Source organism: Silurus aristotelis, assembly GCF_946808225.1.
Source record: "Silurus aristotelis genome assembly, chromosome: 1".
In the NCBI taxonomy this organism is placed as follows: Eukaryota; Metazoa; Chordata; class Actinopteri; order Siluriformes; family Siluridae; genus Silurus; species Silurus aristotelis.
Window position 1 is genome coordinate 41,441,428 of NC_139574.1, and position 19,460 is coordinate 41,460,887.

Here is a 19,460-nt window from a genome sequence, read left to right on the forward strand (position 1 = left end):
TGCATACCTGCATGCAAAAAGGACTGAGCTTTAACATTTTTGATTCAGTTTATTCATTTGGCTTGAACGCTGATTAGGGTCATTTAGTGGCCCAGTTATAAAATAGCAATCTCTGAACTAATTTTCAAACAAGAGAGGCAAAATGCATGATCTATTTTCTGCAGTGAATGTCAGTGTTAATAATAATAATAAATCATTATTATTATTATTATTAAAATTATTATTATATTATTATTTTGTATTTTAGTGGAAATAAGTTTGTATTTATAAATGTTCAGAAACTAGGGTTTGTTTAAACGTGGGTGTGTCTGTGTATGGTTGTGTGTGTTTATTTCAGAACCTGCACCTTCACCATTTTTGGAAAGGCAAGTATATACACAAGGGAATATACATACATACATACATACATACATACATACATACATACATTATATATATATATATATATATATATATATATATATATATATATATATATATATATATATATATATATATATATATATATATATATATATTTATTTTTTATTTTATTTATTTATTTATTTATTTATTTATTTATTTATTTATTTATTTATTTTTAACTAAAACCTGTTTTTCTATTGTTCTATGTCATTTTATAGTCAAGGACACTTAAACCATAAACCTGGACCAAATATTGCAAAGCATTTCAAAATGTTCTATACCTGGTGTCAATATGAATAACAACAGTATTTATCATGAATCTGGTTTATGGGGAGACGTCTGCAAAGATTTGGAAATACCCAATACACTGTTGAATCGGCTAAAAATTCGCAAAGCCGCTGCACATCTTTGGAAGGTATTTTCTCTTCTGTAAAAAAATGCTATTAATGCTAAAGTTAAAAGGTACTAATGTACTTTAAAGTTTGTAAAAATATAGTTTTTAATGTCAAATAACTTTAATCATGATCATATTTCGAAATGAACAAGTTTATTCTTAACTTTTCACCAGGAAACATCAGGGAACAAGAGCAGCTCAAAAGTGAGATGAGGAAAAAGCTTCTGGAGAAAACAGTTCCTCCTTGGTAATTTGTCTGTCATAAGTTGTTGTTATGGTAACTGTGACACATTGTGTGCAAGGTGAAATATTCAAATGATTGTTAGAGTATGCACTACAATTATCCAGAGGGATATTGATAGAGAATGCATATTATACAATAATAGTGTGCATTGTATTATACAACACACACAAATTAGGTCCAGTCTTCTTATTGAAAAATATTTGAATGACTATAACTGCACTAGCTGTTCAATATGCAATAGAGTATACTTTTTAAGTATTAATAAATTAAATAACATAGAAACTGTTTAGGATTGCATGGTGTTGCACTTTTATGTGTATTATTTACACATTTAGAATGATTTAGGATAGGAGAAATGTGGGAGACAGTAATTGGCCTCCACTTATGCAGAAAGACATTAAATATTTAAATATATTATTTTGAAAAGATAAACTTATTCAACACCTTAAATGCAAATCAGCATTTCCTGATCAGAGGGTAATTGTCTATATTATTAAGTAAAAGATAAAATTAGCATGTTCCATGTTTAGTTATTATTAAGGGTTTACTTTGTGTTGTTGATAATGTCTACTTTCAGGGCTCTTGGGAAAATTTGACAACATTTTTAAAGGGTAACAGTCCTTGTTCTGAAAAAAAGCCTGAATCTTCAGAAGCTAAAGGTAGTCAAATAAAATATATATTTAAAAAATATCTTGGTTTTTGCTTCAGTACAAAATTGGGTATAAAAATAATAATTTCCCTTTAAAAGAATCACATTGTGTTGCTTTGCAGTCTGAAATAAAGACAGACACAGTTTTTCTTTTAGTAAGCTGTACTATACTCTGCTGTACGTTTTAGTAAGCTCTACTCAATTCAACTTATACCATCCAAATGAAAGATAGAAGACCAACATGACTGCAAAAAAAAAGAAGAAACACTGAGCTGGAAAAAGGATCACCCCTTCGTACAAAAGGTCTTGTAACCTAAATCAGGCAGTCATAAATGAGCTTTGTCAAATGCACCGTAAAGATTCTGAGGACACATGGAAAAAGGTCTTATGATCAGATAAGATTAAATTGTTATTATTTGGCCTCAACATTAATCGAAAATCTGTACAATGATTTGAAGACTGCAGTCAACAAACGGTCACCATAAAATTGAACTGAACTTGGGCAGTTCTGCAAAGAAAATGGACAAAATGTGCAAAGTTTAGATGTGCAAAGTTAGTAAGTTTGTAATTTAAAAAAAAGGAAAAAACAACAAAACCAAACACAAGTTGGCGATGCTATTTCACTTTTTTCAGTCAGAACTCAGTAATTAATGTATTCATTTATAACAGTGTTTTTGGTTTTATACAGTATTTCATTGCAATGTAATAGGTTGAACTGAGTGAATACAGCCGGATACAACAAAAACTGTGTCTGTTTTCAATTCCAGCTTAAAAGCAACAAAATGTGTTTATTTTAGGTTTGAGAAGTCATTCATTTCTATACAGACTGTATATTCATAGAAATATAGTAGTATAGTATATACTAGCATAATATTAAATGTAAGGTCTATCTTTAATATTTCAGATATTCTATAACATCAAAACAAATAGCAGTCTGATATGAAATACAAGATGACAATTACACAAATATGCAAAGGGAAAAAAATTAATATGATTAAAAAAAAAGGACTCAAGTCATTTAAAACCTTTGCCTCAAAAATGTGCACTGTGAGAAATGTGAAATTATCACATACAGCAGAAGGTTCTATACACAGGTTCACCATTTACTAACTAACTAACTAACTAACTAACTAACTAACTAACTAACTAAGTAAATAAATAAAATTTATTTGATCAAATTAATAACATTTATTGCCAAATGATATAATAATGCATATATACTTTTTTATAAGAAATCACAATTGAAATTGTTTTTGTGTTACAGTATCATGACAAGGAACCTGACTTGGCTGAATTAGCTTACATGTCTACAGAAAGCAGTGAGGAAAAGGACACATTCTTTAAATGTAGTTTGCCACAAGAGCCATGGTTCTTTTTTATTGACAAGAAAGAATGGCAAGAGCTAAGAAAGCATCAGAAAGGAAGATGTTTTCAAGGGTTACAGTGGACAAACGTGATTGCGAAGGGAATACGGTCAATTCACCCATACTGCAGTTTTGGTTTTAATAGACACAGTGTGAAAACCCTGCTGTCACAAAAAAAACACACCTTTATTCGAATGTACGGGCTACTGCGATTTGAAAATTGCCCAATTAATGTTAGTGTGGTAGTGACCGATGAGGTCACCCTGAAGGCAGCAGTGCTATTCACAGGAGGAGATGTTTATCACAGTACCACTGAACTGAAAAGGAGACCAGTGCGTGCAGATGCACGTTTATCTATTGCACAAACTCTGGAAAGCAAACTGCCCAGAAATGTATATTTGGAATCCATGCAAAAAATCCCAGAGATGGTGGTACAGTCTGGGTGCAGGGATGAAGCACCAACAAAAGAGGTTTTGAAAACCATTGCATGCACCCAAAGACAACTGAAAAGACCTCATTCAAACGAACTTTTAAGTCTACAAATATTAATTGATGAAAAGAAAGGATCAGACAATGAAGTCCTACAGAGGGTCATGATGCACCCAAAAGCAATAATGCTATGGTCTAAGAAAACACTGTCAGTGTTTTACAGAAGGCGCAAAGAAGACATTGTCTATCTGGATGCAACAGGAAGTATTATTCAGAAAGGAAGCTCCACAAGTCGACCATACTATGTGTATGAAATAGTTGTGCGTAATCCTTCCAAGGGGGCATCTCCTCTTCCAATTGCAACCTATCTTACTTGTGACCACACAACAGCATCTGTCATGTACTTCTTGCAGGCTTTCCAAACAGACATGATGAGAATGTATGGGAAAAAGGCAGTCAAAAGGCCAATTATGATCATTTGTGATGGCTCCCTTGTGCTTCTGAATTCTATTTCTTTTACATTCTGCCAACTAAGTCTGGAGGATCTCCTGAAGAAGTACTTTGAAATAATCAGTGGACAATACCAGGCAGAAAAGTTTGATCTTCCCATCCTTCATAGATGCTTAAGCCACATAATGAAAAATGCAAAGTGTCTGTGCAAAAAACAGTAGGTTTTTATTTTTTTTTAACTGAGATTAATGTATAAAGCATTTGAAACATAACCAATTTTTGTTTTTATTGCTTTCATTTTAGAGTGCCAAAACATTACAAACTTGCAATGCACACATTTGGGCTACTTGCATGTTCAGAAAATCTGAAGCAGATGGATGAGGTGCTCCTCAGTGCCACAGTCCTGTTTTGTAGTCCATGCACTGGAGACAATGTGGCTAAGCACTATAACAACTTGCAAGCACTGATGCAACAAATAGGAAAACTGGAAGTTGAGGAACAAAACATTGTTGCTGAAGACTACAAGGTCATTAAAATGTTATTAACAGTTATTGCTATATATGTAGACTGCTGACAATACACACTTTTGCAGCAATGTGCTATGTTGAATCTCTGTCTTGACCTGCAGTGGATTTTTATAAAGGACATCTCAACTATGTGTGTTTTCATCATGTACATAAGTCCAAACTTTACATTCAAGGACATAAAAGAAGGTTTTGAAGACATTCCCTAACATTTGCATGATGTTTCTAAGTATTACTTGAACCACAATTTGATTTAAATTAAGTGCCTGCTAAATTGTCTTTATGTGCATTAGCATAAATAATTAATATGTGCTATTAATAATAATATACATTATATACATTAGATATAATGTATATTATTATTAATAGCACATATTAATTATTTATGCTAATGCACATAAAGACAATTTTGTAATAATATACATTATATACATTAGATAAAGCCCCAGTATCGCCAAGCTGCCACTCTTGGGCCCTTGAGCAAGGCCCTTAACCCTCTATGCTCCAGGGGGGCCCTTACGAGGGAAATATCAAGGTCTGTGATGTCGGAGTGACGTGGAGCCACCTTCCTGTAGGCTCACCACCTGCAGGAGGGACCGTAAGGGACGGTGCTATGAGGATTGGGCAGCGGTCGGAGGCGGGGGCCTGCTTAGACTGCTGCCCCCGCGACCCGAATTACGGATAAGCGGGAGAAAATGAATGAATGAATAAACATTAGATAGATAGATAGATAGATAGATAGATAGATAGATAGATAGATAGATAGATAGATAGATAGATAGATAGATAGATAGATAGATAGATAGATAGATAGATAGATAGATAATTATATTTATATATAACTAATTCCTGTGTCTTGCTTCTTCAGCTACACAACGTAATTCGCTTCATAAACATTAATGTTTAAATACAAAACATTTCCTTTCAGAATGATGTGGGAAACACACCCCTTGAAAGCCACTTCCAGAAGGTAATAGTGAAAGCACCTCTTGACCGTAATGGGAAAGAAAACAGCTATTACGCCCCAACATTCATTGAAAATTTGACCAGGTACTTCCTTCCACACGCAACTCTGTGGTCTGGCCTATTGCTAGGTAGGTTTTTTGATAGGAGTGTTTTCTAACATTACTACTGATTTAAAAATAAAATAAAATAAACAAACAAACAATGTAATTCTTTAGGTGATATTGGACGTCATGGTACAGGCTCAGCCTACCAACATTTCAGGCAGATTTATAAAAAAGTCAGTCAGTCCAATAATCAGGTAAAAACTCAACTGATTAATTTTAATAGCTTGTTGATAAATTTTCTTTTTTTTTTTTTTTTACATAAATGCATAAATGTAATGCCTTAAATAACTACAATTTGTTGTCCATAATTCAGAACTTTACACAAGACAATCAGACACAAGGAATAATGAAAAAAAAGTCAATGGGACCTAAAAAAAATTAGGTTCCAGAGAAGGAGATTGACAAGATTGGATGACTTTGTCCAGATTTATCAGAGCATGCACGATGCACTGCTCCGTGAATTTGAAGACACAGAACGAACAAGAAACAGAGTAATGAAATATGTTTGTACTTTCACCTTTTAAAAAATATTGGCAATTCAATGTTCCCTAAATATAAACCAAGATGCTGTAATATCTTCTTCTTCTTCTTCTATTGGCTTCTCCCATTAGGGGTCCCCACAGGGGATCATCCTTCTCCATACCTCTCTGTCCTCTACATCTGCCTCTTTCACACCAACTACCTGCATGTCTTCTCTCACCACATACATAAACCTCCTCCTTCTTCTTACTATTTCCCTCCTTCCAGATGGCTACATTCTCAGCATTTTCCTACTGATATACCCCATGTTCCTCCTCTGCACATGTCCAAACCATCTCAATCTCGCCTCCCTCACCTTGTCTCCAAAACGTCCTACATGCGCTGTCCCTCTAATAAACTCATTTCTAATCCTGTCCATCCTCGTCACTCTAAATGAAAACCTCAACATCTTCAGCTTTGCTACCTCCAGCTCCACGTCCTGTCTTTTACTCAATGCCACTGTCTCTAATCCATACAACATCTCAGGTCTCACCACAGTCCTATAAACTAAGATGCTGTAAGATACACTTCATAAAAAAATCTAAAAGATAAAAAAAAAAGAAACCTGTGTGATGTATGTGTGTCTCTTCTAGTCCATTCGAGTGGAAATGGAGCAGTGGAAAAAGAGACGTCAGAGGCGTAAAGGATTATATGTTTCTCCACTAGTCAAGGTTCTTCCATTCCAAGATGTAAAAAACAAGGTATTATTATTCGGAGTGTATAATAATAATAATAATAATAATAATAATAATAATAATAATAATAATAATAATAATAATAATAACAACTAAACAATTCTTGTTAAAAAAAAAAGAGCAGAAGCATATGCTTTTAAACTAAATCCTTATTTATTTTAAATAAAATGGGTTTTTATATGTGTGTGTGTGTGTGTGTGTGTGTGTGTGTGTGTGTGTGTGTGTGTGTGTGTGTGTGTGTGTGGTTTTTTGTTCGGAGAAGTCTTCAAAGGCACCCCCAAAAGTGCCTGAGAAAAAGAAAAAGCCAGAAGATGTGATCCAGGTTTAAATATACACACACACACACATATATATATATATTAGTAAAAAAATCTAACTGGTGAGGTACAAATATTGGGAACAATCAGTGTAATCTGTAATCACTTTAAAGTGTTACTGAATGTGTAAACTGATGTCTTGTTGTTATGATAGCAGATTCATGTCTTCCAATCTCTTGAATCAACTTTCACATCTTATTTAGAAGGAGGAATATATTGATTGGAAATTGTATGTTTGTATATCCAGTGTCAATATGGCAGGAGACGAGCATGTTCAATTTCACTATTACAAAACACAGGCAGAGAGGAAGGATGATAGTCCTGAAGTACAACAAATATAAGTGTAGCCCAAAACACCTGAGCAGTCTGAAGGCAAAGGAAAATCAGCTGATTAATTAAAAGAATGGTTTATCATTGCATGATTATGACTGCATTTAATCTCATGGTCCCTCACATTTATCATGTGGTCTTCTAGAAGGTCCCAAAATGTAGAACTGACACTGCTGTCCCTCATTATAAAGATACTTAATAGACTAAGATCACAAACAAGATTGACTTTTTGTCTTCACACTGCATCAAATTTAAATCTGAACTGCCACAAAAAATATCTAAGAAATAAATTGTATCTTCTGTATCTTCAGAAAGAACCAGTGAAGAATATCAGGAGAAGACAATAAAAAATCGAAGGGCCAATCTGGAATAAATCCGGTCCATCAGAAACAATTGCTCCTCAAAGACTATGCAGGCCACCAAAAATACAAATGCTGCAACAAATACTTCACCCTGATTACTGGTTGTCCTGTGATATCATCGACCTGGCCAGCTACCTCATGGCAAAGGACAATATGCACATTGATGGGTTTCACTTTGATGTGTTTCTTCTTTTTTTTTGCAGTCATGTTGGTCTTCTATCTTTCATTTGGATGGTATAAGTTGAATTGAGTAGAGCTTACTAAAACGTACAGCAGAGTATAGTACAGCTTACTAAAAGAAAAACTGTGTCTGTCTTTATTTCAGACTGCAAAGCAACACAATGTGATTCTTTTAAAGGGAAATTATTATTTTTATACCCAATTTTGTACTGAAGCAAAAACCAAGATATTTTTTAAATATATATTTTATTTGACTACCTTTAGCTTCTGAAGATTCAGGCTTTTTTTCAGAACAAGGACTGTTACCCTTTAAAAATGTTGTCAAATTTTCCCAAGAGCCCTGAAAGTAGACATTATCAACAACACAAAGTAAACCCTTAATAATAACTAAACATGGAACATGCTAATTTTATCTTTTACTTCATAATATAGACAATTACCCTCTGATCAGGAAATGCTGATTTGCATTTAAGGTGTTGAATAAGTTTATCTTTTCAAAATAATATATTTAAATATTTAATGTCTTTCTGCATAAGTGGAGGCCAATTACTGTCTCCCACATTTCTCCTATCCTAAATCATTCTAAATGTGTAAATAATACACATAAAAGTGCAACACCATGCAATCCTAAACAGTTTCTATGTTATTTAATTTATTAATACTTAAAAAGTATACTCTATTGCATATTGAACAGCTAGTGCAGTTATAGTCATTCAAATGTTTTTCAATAAGAAGACTGGACCTAATTTGTGTGTGTTGTATAATACAATGCACACTATTATTGTATAATATGCATTCTCTATCAATATCACTCTGGATAATTGTAGTGCATACTCTAACAATCATTTGAATATTTCACCTTGCACACAATGTGTCACAGTTACCATAACAACAACTTATGACAGACAAATTACCAAGGAGGAACTGTTTTCTCCAGAAGCTTTTTCCTCATCTAACTTTTGAGCTGCTCTTGTTCCCTGATGTTTCCTGGCGAAAAGTTAAGAATATACTTGTTCATTTCGAAATATGATCATGATTAAAGTTATTTGACATTAAAAACTATATTTTTACAAACTTTAAAGTACATTAGTACCTTTTAACTTTAGCATTAATAGCATTTTTTTACAGAAGAGAAAATACCTTCCAAAGATGTGCAGTGGCTTTGCGAATTTTTAGCCGATTCAACAGTGTATTGGGTATTTCCAAATCTTTGCAGACGTCTCCCCATAAACCAGATTCATGATAAATACTGTTGTTATTCATATTGACACCAGGTATAGAACATTTTGAAATGCTTTGCAATATTTGGTCCAGGTTTATGGTAAGTGTCCTTGACTATAAAATGACATAGAACAATAGAAAAACAGGTTTTAGTTAAAAAAAAAAAAATAAATAAATATATATATATATATAATGTATATGTATGTATGTATGTATGTATGTATGTATGTATGTATGTATGTATATATATATATATATATATATATATATATATATATATATATATATATATATATATATATATATATATATATATATATATATATATATATATATATATATGTATATATTCCCTTGTGTATATACTTGCCTTTCCAAAAATGGTGAAGGTGCAGGTTCTGAAATAAACACACACAACCATACACAGACACACCCACGTTTAAACAAACCCTAGTTTCTGAACATTTATAAATACAAACTTATTTCCACTAAAATACTAAATAATATAATAATAATAATAATAATAATAATAATGATTTATTATTATTATTAACACTGACATTCACTGCAGAAAATAGATCTTGCATTTTGCCTCTCTTTTTGATTGTTATTTTATAACTGGGCCACTAAATGACCCTAATCAGCGTTCAAGCCAAATGAATAAACTGAATCAAAAATGTTAAAGCTCAGTCCTTTTTGCATGCAGGTATGCATTTATACATCTAAAATTTATTTTTGGCAAAACTTTTTTAAGCAGTTACATTTGTTTTGCTTTGCTTTGTATTTATTTTCAATTATTCAAGTCACTGTAGCTTCTCAATTTGCATTTTCCCTGACACTTTAAAAAAAGGTCAAACAATGAAAGTTGATTATGGTTTTTATATGGTTTTTACACAGTGTTCATAAGCTGTGGCAAAATGCTTGCGGGAGTGGGCTCATGGGGGTGCCCAGTTGTTGTGTATTCCACTTAATTTTTTACTAAAACAATCTTTGGTACTCCTCTAAGTCTATTTTTAACTTGCCATGGGGATCCCTGATACATTATGGGGGTCCCAGATCCCCCCAGCCCCCCTCAATTCAAGCACTGGTAACAGTCCCGCACAGGGCTCTACATAAAGGTGATTATATATATATTACCAGCAACCACGCAAATAGTTAGATAAATCGCATTTTTAACAAATATATATATATATATATATAGGTTGTGTAGTGTCTTAAACGTATAGTATCTTAAATGTGTAATATCTAAAAGCCTTAACTCATACAATTCTACAAATGGTGACAGTCCTGGAAAGGCCAAAGTTAATTACTGAACCATCTGGCCAGATGTTTTCCTTTAAGCCAAATGTATGAAAGGCCCATAGTGCTTATCTTATGAGCCGTGACTTGGAAAATGAGACGGGTGGTCGTCCTTAAATCAGTATAAGCCGAAGTATAGAATATGATCCAGGATGCATGTCCTCTTGGGAAAAGACCTCTGACCCGTTCTCACTGTATGTTAAGATGAATGGTCTGGGAAAGTGAGCGCTGGTACATTTGAGATATATTAAATCTGGACAAAGACAGGTTTCTCTTTAAGATAAACATTATTGCACAGTAGGCTCATATACATCTGTTATGCATTAAGAGGCGGACCCAGAGAATGATCAGAATATATAATGAGTGTGCAGCCATGGATCGGGAGTCAGACTTTGAATCAGAGCGTGCTGACTCCAGGCTTGACCGGAAGGCCTGTAAAGATGCTATATTTCTGTGCTGAATAAAAATCATTATTTACACGAAATAACTGCGTCTACGGAAATTCCTTCCAACCGACAGCTACACTCCATCAAGACGACGAAATACACAACAGTTGTAATAGGGTATTTTTTCTTAATTAAATAGCAAATTACCTTGGTAAAAAGCAACACATACCTGTGCCTAAGATTACTCATCCTTTATTCTGAATGTTGTCAACCTTTCCATGCAAAGACATGCTAATCGATGCTTTAATGGCTCCACATCGTCATAAAAAAGATTTACAGCATGTGAAAGCCTATCACTGTATTAGAATAGTGACTAACTGCCCAATGAAAGTGAACTTTTTGTCAACTGTGGTTGACTCGATGGTTCCATAAAATACATACGAAGTAAAAGTAACTTAAAAACACAATACATAAACAAAAACAGGCTAGAAAAGTACAGAAAAGAAACGACTGCACTCCACTTTTAGACAAAACAAAGCAGAATTATATATATATATGAAATCTAAATAAGAAATAGCTTTATTGCCAAGCACGATTGCAATTACAATGAAATTAATTTGAATTTGAACAAAAAAATGAATTTGTGTTGGTGACAGAAGCCTCCAGTTGCTCATTAAAAAATAAAGGTATGTGAAATAAAAAAAAAAGAATAAAAAATAGTTAATGCACATTTTTGTAAAGATAAGTAAATAAATAAATTGTATTACTGCTCAGGAAAGTACAGATAAAAGTGATATTGGACATTATTTATTTTATTGAACAATGGGGAAAGCATTTAATGGTTCATGAGATTAACAGAGGTAAATATAATATGTACATTTCAAACAAATGGTAAAAAAGCTAGTAAAATTAAAGAAAAGAGGACAAAAAGTCTGGAAAGTTATATTTGATGACATCTAGAAGAAAATATTGACCTGGTTAAACTTATTAATAGCTTGCAGCCTGTTAAATACCAAAATTCGGAACACATAACTTATCTTGTTTGTTAAAAAATACATATTATTTCATAAATAGTAATATAATAATGTTACTATAATAATATTATTATGATAATGTTATTATTATAATAATAATACTAATAACATATAATATTATTATTGTTTCGGTGTGAGTAGTATAAACATATTTTTGGACAGGGTAAAAAAACCTTGTTACGTTTTTTGTTCAATTTTTTTCGATTAATTTATATATTTTGTCCAGAAAGCTTGTAATCTATTACAGTCCTCATGCTTCTGCAGAACTCATTGGTGACATTCTGCCACAGACTCTATTGCAGCTTAGTCCTATAGTAGTTTAATGATAATTAAAATGCATTTTATTAGGCACCTTTCAAGACTCAATGACACCTTACAAGCACAGGATTGATTGATTGATTGATTGATTGATTGAATGCAATACAACCAACAATTTGTGACATTGATTATGATAAACAGACATTTGATAAAAATAGAAATATGTAATTTCCAAACAATAAAACAAAAGCCTAATATAATAGGATAATTTTAGGTGTGTGAATCAGTGCGCAGAAGAGAGTCAATAAATGTCCACAGGTGCTGAAGTCAAAGTAGATACTGTTGTGCAGTCTGGCAGATTCTTGATTGAGTTTGCTTAATCTTTAAAATGTCCAAGTTGTAATCTGGGGGAAAAAAGGCAAATTAAAAAAAATATATAAACTTATTTTTTGCATTTGAAAAAAGAGTACAGTAGAAAATCTTGAAAATTAATACACTAATTGACAGGGTAAATCTGAATGAGAAACATTTGAAAGATTGAGCAAACCTGTAAAGAAAAATGTTTTATGAGTGTATGAATATGTGACATGATTGATAATGCAGTGATGCTTGGAGTGAATTTGCTTTTACTTTTCTCCAAAACTCCACAGTAAAATGAGTTGGACTTTAAAGGAATAATAGACAGGGAGACCCTTAATAAGAATTATTTAAAAGATTGAGCAAACCTATAAAGAAAAATGTTTTATGAGTGTATGAATATGTGACATGATTGAAAATGCACCTGAGGTTTTGAGTGATTTTGCCTTTAGTTTTCTCCAAAACTCCACATTAAAATAAGTTAATATTTAAGAGAAAAATGTTTAATGAATGTTTGAATGTGGAACATGATAAAAATGCACTGACTCTTTTTTTTTTTATAACGGAAACGCCTTTCTGAAGCGTCTTTACATGTATTTTGACCGCTCCCAGCACACGATTAGACGCGCAACACTAAACAAAGTGCGGCTGCTTAACTATGTATTTCCAAGATGCGGCTGCTGAACCGCAGTGTAATGTTGAACCTTTTCATATGGAAACAAACTTTAGTTTTGCTTAGAGAGCATTTGAGCAGCTTGGGCACGGAGTTGGAGCAGTGTGTCGGGGAGGAAACATGGAAACTGTGCAGCACACACAGAGTCGTACTTTGATTTGAGCGTGTCTCTACACTGGAGTTCAATCAGCTCCATTTGGAGGTTGGTTTCCAAGTCAACCACAAACGGATTACTGAGCAGTTCAAATCTGCATTTCTGGGCTTCAAAGTCGGTAAATCACCGGGTAAATTCAGCGCTGAGTTTTTCAGCGGTCTCGACTGACGCGCTAACGCACTAACAAAGCATTGTGGGATTTGAAGTATTAGCGGTGTATGCGCTATATACTGGCAGGCCAGCTCTAATACACATTTGATATGATCTCGCGGACCAAATATTATTACACCGCGGGCCCAGATTTGGCCCGCAGGCCTGAGTTTGACACCTATGCTTTAATCAATTGTCCTATTTGATCTCTTCTTCGGCTTTTTACTCAGTTGATAAAGTAAACAATGTTTGATACCAACAGCTTTTACACATGCAACCAGTTAACAGATCAAATATTCACATGCGTATCCCAGTGATCTCCCAGAGGAAGTTTAGTTTTAAAGTAAAGTATTAAGTGGCGGACTGCAAGTTTGTTTAGTTTCTGCCTCGCACTTTAAGATCATTTATTAGTATTACTTTTGAAAATTAGATCCATGTTTCCACTGTGTTGAGTACTAGTGTAGCCTGGAATCACAGTGTTGATGGATTCAAAGAGAACAGGTGGTCTTAGCCTAAAAGGCATCTATTATCAAAATAGGCCAACACAACTACATCTGCTCGAATACACCCCGTTTAATCAGAGCATACGCCTGTATAATAATGGAATAGCCAGAGTAGAATAGAATAGCCTTTATTTGTCACATATACATTACAGCACAGTGAAATGTTGTTCTTCGCATATCCCAGCTTGCTTGGAAGCTGGGGTCAGAGCGCAGGGTCGGCCATGATACGGCGCCCCTGGAGCACACAGAGGGTTAAGGGCCTTGCTCAAGGGCCCAAGAGTGGCAGCTTTGCAATACCGGGGCTTGAACCCCCGAACTTCCGATCAGTAATCCAGTGCCTTAACCACTGGAGCTACCACTCCCCCACAAAAGATTTGATCGAGGGATTACTTTCACTTGATCGCTCACCAGGGAGGGTTGAATCCCCCACCCGGCTACGCCAGACCAACCGAAGATCCGCGGCGCTGCGGTATGGTTACGTTTAGGCGGGATTCTGACTTAGAGGCGTTCAGTCATAATCCCACAGATGGTAGCTTCGCACCAGTGGCTCCTCAGCCAAGCACACGCACCAAATGTCTGAACCTGCGGTTCCTCTCGTACTGAGCAGGATTACTATTGCAACAACACATCATCAGTAGGGTAAAACTAACCTGTCTCACGACGGTCTAAACCCAGCTCACGTTCCCTGTTAGTGGGTGAACAATCCAACGCTTGGTGAATTCTGCTTCACAATGATAGGAAGAGCAGACATCAAAGGACCAAAATCATGTTCTATGTCAACATAAGCAGTGCTTACATGTGATTATAACAGGAGACAACATACAGCGGGTAAAATAAGTATTGAAAACGTCACCATTTTACTCAGTAAATATATTTCATAAGGTGCTATTGATATTGTTAGATTTGTATTATTTCCCATGTGATCAACGATGCCCGTGGTGTCTTTTCTGATCAGGGAAGAATCACAGCACGCAGAATGGTGCAAATGTTCTTCTTCAGTTTATTGCAGATAACAGACAAGTATATACACACTGGAATAACCCTGAGCTGTTCTTGATTTGGTAAGAAGACAAAGTAACTGGAGATGTGTGAGTCCAGATAAAGACTTCCATAAAGATAATATAGGAATGTGTTTAGAGAACCAGTGTGAGAACCATCTTAACACTAACAGACATGAAATTCAGAAATACAAAGATATCAAACCATTCAGAACATTCAGAAGTTTAGAAATCCTTCTGCAACCAATGCAATCAGTATGTTTGTAAGGATGTGAAGGTCTTGAGAGAGCTCTTCGCTTTTACCCATCATGAGATGTTTCTTGTGTGACACCTTGGTAATGGGACACTTTTATACAGGCCATCATTTGGGACTGAAGCAGCTGATATTAATTTACAATGACAATAGGCAGGATTGCTTTCTAATTACTGATTGATATCTACTGCTGTCTTGGCTTTTCATTCCTTTTTGCACCTCCCTGTCTTCATGTGTTCAATACTTTTTCTTGTGTGTGTGTGTTGTTTCACGACATTAGACAACTTCATTTATGGACATGTATGGTTTGATTCCTTTGTATGTGTGGATTGCATGGGTTGTTACCAACATCTGATAAAGATTTCATGTCACTAGCACCCTTACAAATATATTTACTGAGAAAAATGTTGACATGTTCAATACTTATTTTACCCGCTGTGTGTGTGTGTGTGTGTGTGTGTGTGTGTGTGTGTGTGTGTGTGTGTGTGTGTGTGTGTGTGTGTGTGTACACTGGCATGTAGGGGAGATAGATGTTGGAGAATGGAGTGCAGCTGGTGATGGAGAAATAGGTGAAATAACGTTAGCACTAGCAGAGCTGTTCAGCTCCTTGCTACTTGAGATTAATGGCTTCTGATCATGAATTCTCCTCCTGTCCATTGAAATATCCGGCCATCAGTATGCATGCAGTATGAATGCAGTCTGTATGAATAACAATAGTCTGAATTTCTGTACATTAATATGAATGCAGTCTGTATGAATAGCCAAACATGTATAACAATAGTCTAGTGGCCCCCGGAGTCTAGCAGGGGGAGGGAGAAAAGGACCTGCGTTAGAAACGATGTACAGTAAAACCCAGAGTGACTTATTTCCTTCTTCTTCTTCATTCGGCTTCTTCCATTAGGGGTCCACATCTGCCTCTTTCCATCGTCAGCATTCTCTTACCAATATACCCCATGTCCATGAAACAATACTGCTGCTCACAGATGGTCACCTCTTCTCTCAGCCTGGCTTCCACTACTCTTTCCCATAACTTCATGGTGTGACTGATCAACTTAATTCCCCTGTATTTACTGCAAGTCTGCACATCTCCCTTATTCTTAAAGATCAGTACCAGCACACTCCTTCTCCATTCCTCAGGCATCTTCTCACCATCCAAAATCCTGTTAAACAATCTGGTTAAAAACTCCACTGCATCTCTCCTAAACATCTCCATGCTTCTACCGGTATGTCATCTGGTCCGACCAACTTTCCAATCTTCATCCTCTTAATCACTGCTCTCACTTCCTCCTTACTAATCCTATCTACATCCTGCTTCTCCAACTCCACATCATCCAACTCTCTCTCTCACTTTCCTCGTTCATCACTTCTGTTTCTCCAACCTCTTCCTCCTTCTGCTCTCCTGCACTTCCTCATTCCACCACCACATCTCTGTCTTCCTTTCTATTTCCAGATGTCACATCAAGTACCTTTCTAGCTGTCTCCCTTATCACTTCTGCAGTAGTTTCACAATCATCCAGCACCTCTTCACCACCACCGAGCCCCTGTCTGACCTATTTCCTGAACCTCACACTACAGTCTTCCTCCTTCACGTTCCACCATCTTATTCTTCTTTCAGTCCTCAATCTACTCCTCTTCTTCATCTCCAAAACCATCCTACAGACCACCATCCGATGCTGTCAAGCTACACTGTTCCCTGGCAACACAACTTCTTCTTCGTCTTCTCCTTCTTTCGGCTTCTCCCATTAGGGGTCGCCACAGCGGATCATCCTTCTCCATACCCCCCCTGTCCTCTACAACTACCTCTTTCACACCAACTAGCTGCATGTCTTTCTTCACCACTTCCATAATCCTTCTCCTCGGCCTTCCTCTTTTCCTCCTTCCCGGCTCCATCCTTAGCATTCTTCTACCGATATACCCAATGTCCCTCCTCTGCACATGTCCAAACCATCTCAATCTTGCCTCCCTTACTTTGTCTCCAAAACGTGCTACATACTCGCTGTCCCAGGCAACACCTTACAGTTGCCAATCTCCTTCAGGTTGCATCTCCTACATAGAACAAATTCCACCTGTGTGCACCTTCCTCCACTCTTATACGTCACTTTATGATCCTCCTTCTTAAAATACGTGTTCATCACTGCCATTTTCCTCTTTTTAGCAAAAATCTACCACCATCTGCCCTTCCACATTCCTCTCCTTAATTCCATACCTACCATCTCCTCCTCATCACCTCTGTTCCCTTCACCTACATGCCCTTTAACGTCTGCCCCAATCACCAATCTTTCATTGCTAGGTTCACCATCTAACACTTCATCTAACTCACTCCAGAATTTTTTCTTCTCCTTCATCTTAAGCCCACCTGTGGAGCATAAGCACTGATGATATTTATCATCTCCCCTTCATCTTTCAGCTTCACCTTAATCACCCTATCAGAAACTCTCTTCACCTCCACTACACTCTTACTGTACTCTTCCTTCAGAATCACCCCTTCACCATTTCTCTTTCTATCCACACCATGATAGAACAGTTTAACCTCTTAGGCTTCTGGGTCGTGTGAGTGCAACTAATAGCCCATTGTTCTCAGTTGTTGATATTTAGCAATAGATTTAATAAAAATGGAGAAGAGTAACCATGACTAACTATACATCATTCTAAAGCTTTAAGTCTCAAGCAGCGATTTCAGATCTGTTTTTCAATGGAAAACGTATAACGAATGTATTTGCTGAATGTGTGTAAGCAGTACACAACAACAACATGCATTAAAAAAAACGCATTACTTACATTATTATTGTAATAACGAGTCACAAACACATCCACTGCTGCTAATCCCAGTTTATTAGGAAAGATAAGGGTCCAGTGAACAACATTTCTGCTCCAAACAAACAATAGTGTTGTAATTTAGATGTTTATTCCTTTGTTTATGTCACAGAATTTCAGCTGGTGTTTGTGTTTATATATATTTCCGAATAACTTTCACATAAAAAACGACATCTTGGTGGTAAAAAAAAAACAAATATAGCTGGTAGAATATAGTGTTACAAAACGGTTGAGACCACAAAAAAAAGAAATTATTAAAAAGTAAAATATGCGGAATCTTGGGTTGAGTCTCTACTCTCTCTGCAAGTGTTGTCATGTTTTTTTTATGCGCCGCCTCTCATGTCTAACCTTATCTTTCCAGCCAGTAGCATTATGAAACTAAATGATTGATGGAAAATGTAGCCAATAAGTGCAGGATTCTAAAGATATATGGGAGGATTTATTCTCCACGTGTATAAGTCTTAGTTTAATTACAATTTACAAACTCTTACTGCCGGAAGTAACATGTACATAGTGACAAAACAGCTGTTTATAGCTCGTGATAACTGGACTTTGTTTACAAAAAAACAAAGAAAACAATTGAAAAAAATGGACAATCAAAAATGTTGTTTTATCTGAGATTTGCAAAAAAAAGCAGCGATGTGGAAAATATTTTTGGGGGCGGAGTAACAACAGAGACTTGGAGATCTGCATGGAGATGCGATTTTACATCTGTAAGTTACAATATATCTCCCTTTATAGTTTTGTACGATTTTATTGGTTTTATTGCCTGTTTGTTTTTATTAGAGAAATGCTTGAAAAGTGTGTGTGTGTGTGTGTGTGTGTGTGTGTGTGTGTGTGTGTGTGTGTGTGTGTGTGTGTGTGTGTGTGTGTGTGTGTGTGTGTGTGTTGTTGAGATTGGAATGGCCAGACATCAATATGAATGGCCATGACTGTAAAACAAGAGCATGTCTGGCTACCTGGCCATCAACATGAATGCCAAATCAACATCAATAGCCCCAAACATGTAGAACAAAAGCTTTTAATGGTCAGCAATTCATTTCTATGCAGACTGTATGAATAGAGTATGAATGATCACCTGAGTTTAGCAGGTGTCTCTTAAACAGCGGGAGGGAGAAAAGGATCAGACATAGTCTCAGCTAAATGTTTGTAGGAATCTCATTTGTTATGAAAATCTTAATAAAATTTGAAATATAAACTCATGACACATGTGGCTTTCAACCCAGTGCTGTTCTGGATTGCTCCAGGACTGGTTTCATGTATTTATATATAAAATAAAAATAATGTTCAATGCAGGAAATGTATATCTATGGGACTTCATCATCTATAACTTAATATCTTTTTGAGAAATATTACTGTAAATAATGGACAGTAAAGCTCAAAGTGTCTTCTTTCCAAAGATATTTAAATTGTGTATGTAGTCCACTT

The 19,460-nt window shown here is 35.5% G+C and overlaps 2 protein-coding genes across 7 annotated transcripts in view; one reads left to right on the forward strand and one right to left on the reverse strand.

Moving 5' to 3' along the window:
- Positions 1-19,460, forward strand: part of LOC310724211 (uncharacterized protein) — a 63,252-nt gene that overhangs the window by 40,749 nt on the left and 3,043 nt on the right. The window contains exon 1 of one of the 4 annotated variants that reach the window (XM_083537954.1): positions 18,577-18,745. The exons of the other annotated variants lie outside the window; for them this stretch is intronic. Within the exon in view, the coding sequence (XP_083394080.1) occupies positions 18,635-18,745 (111 nt within the window). The 5' untranslated portion in view covers positions 18,577-18,634. Of the gene's footprint in view, positions 1-18,576; positions 18,746-19,460 lie in introns of those variants that run through there. 4 annotated transcript variants of the gene reach the window in all.
- The window catches only part of LOC310723864 (uncharacterized protein), an 80,559-nt gene that overhangs the window by 15,696 nt on the left and 45,403 nt on the right, over positions 1-19,460 (reverse strand). The window lies entirely within an intron of this gene.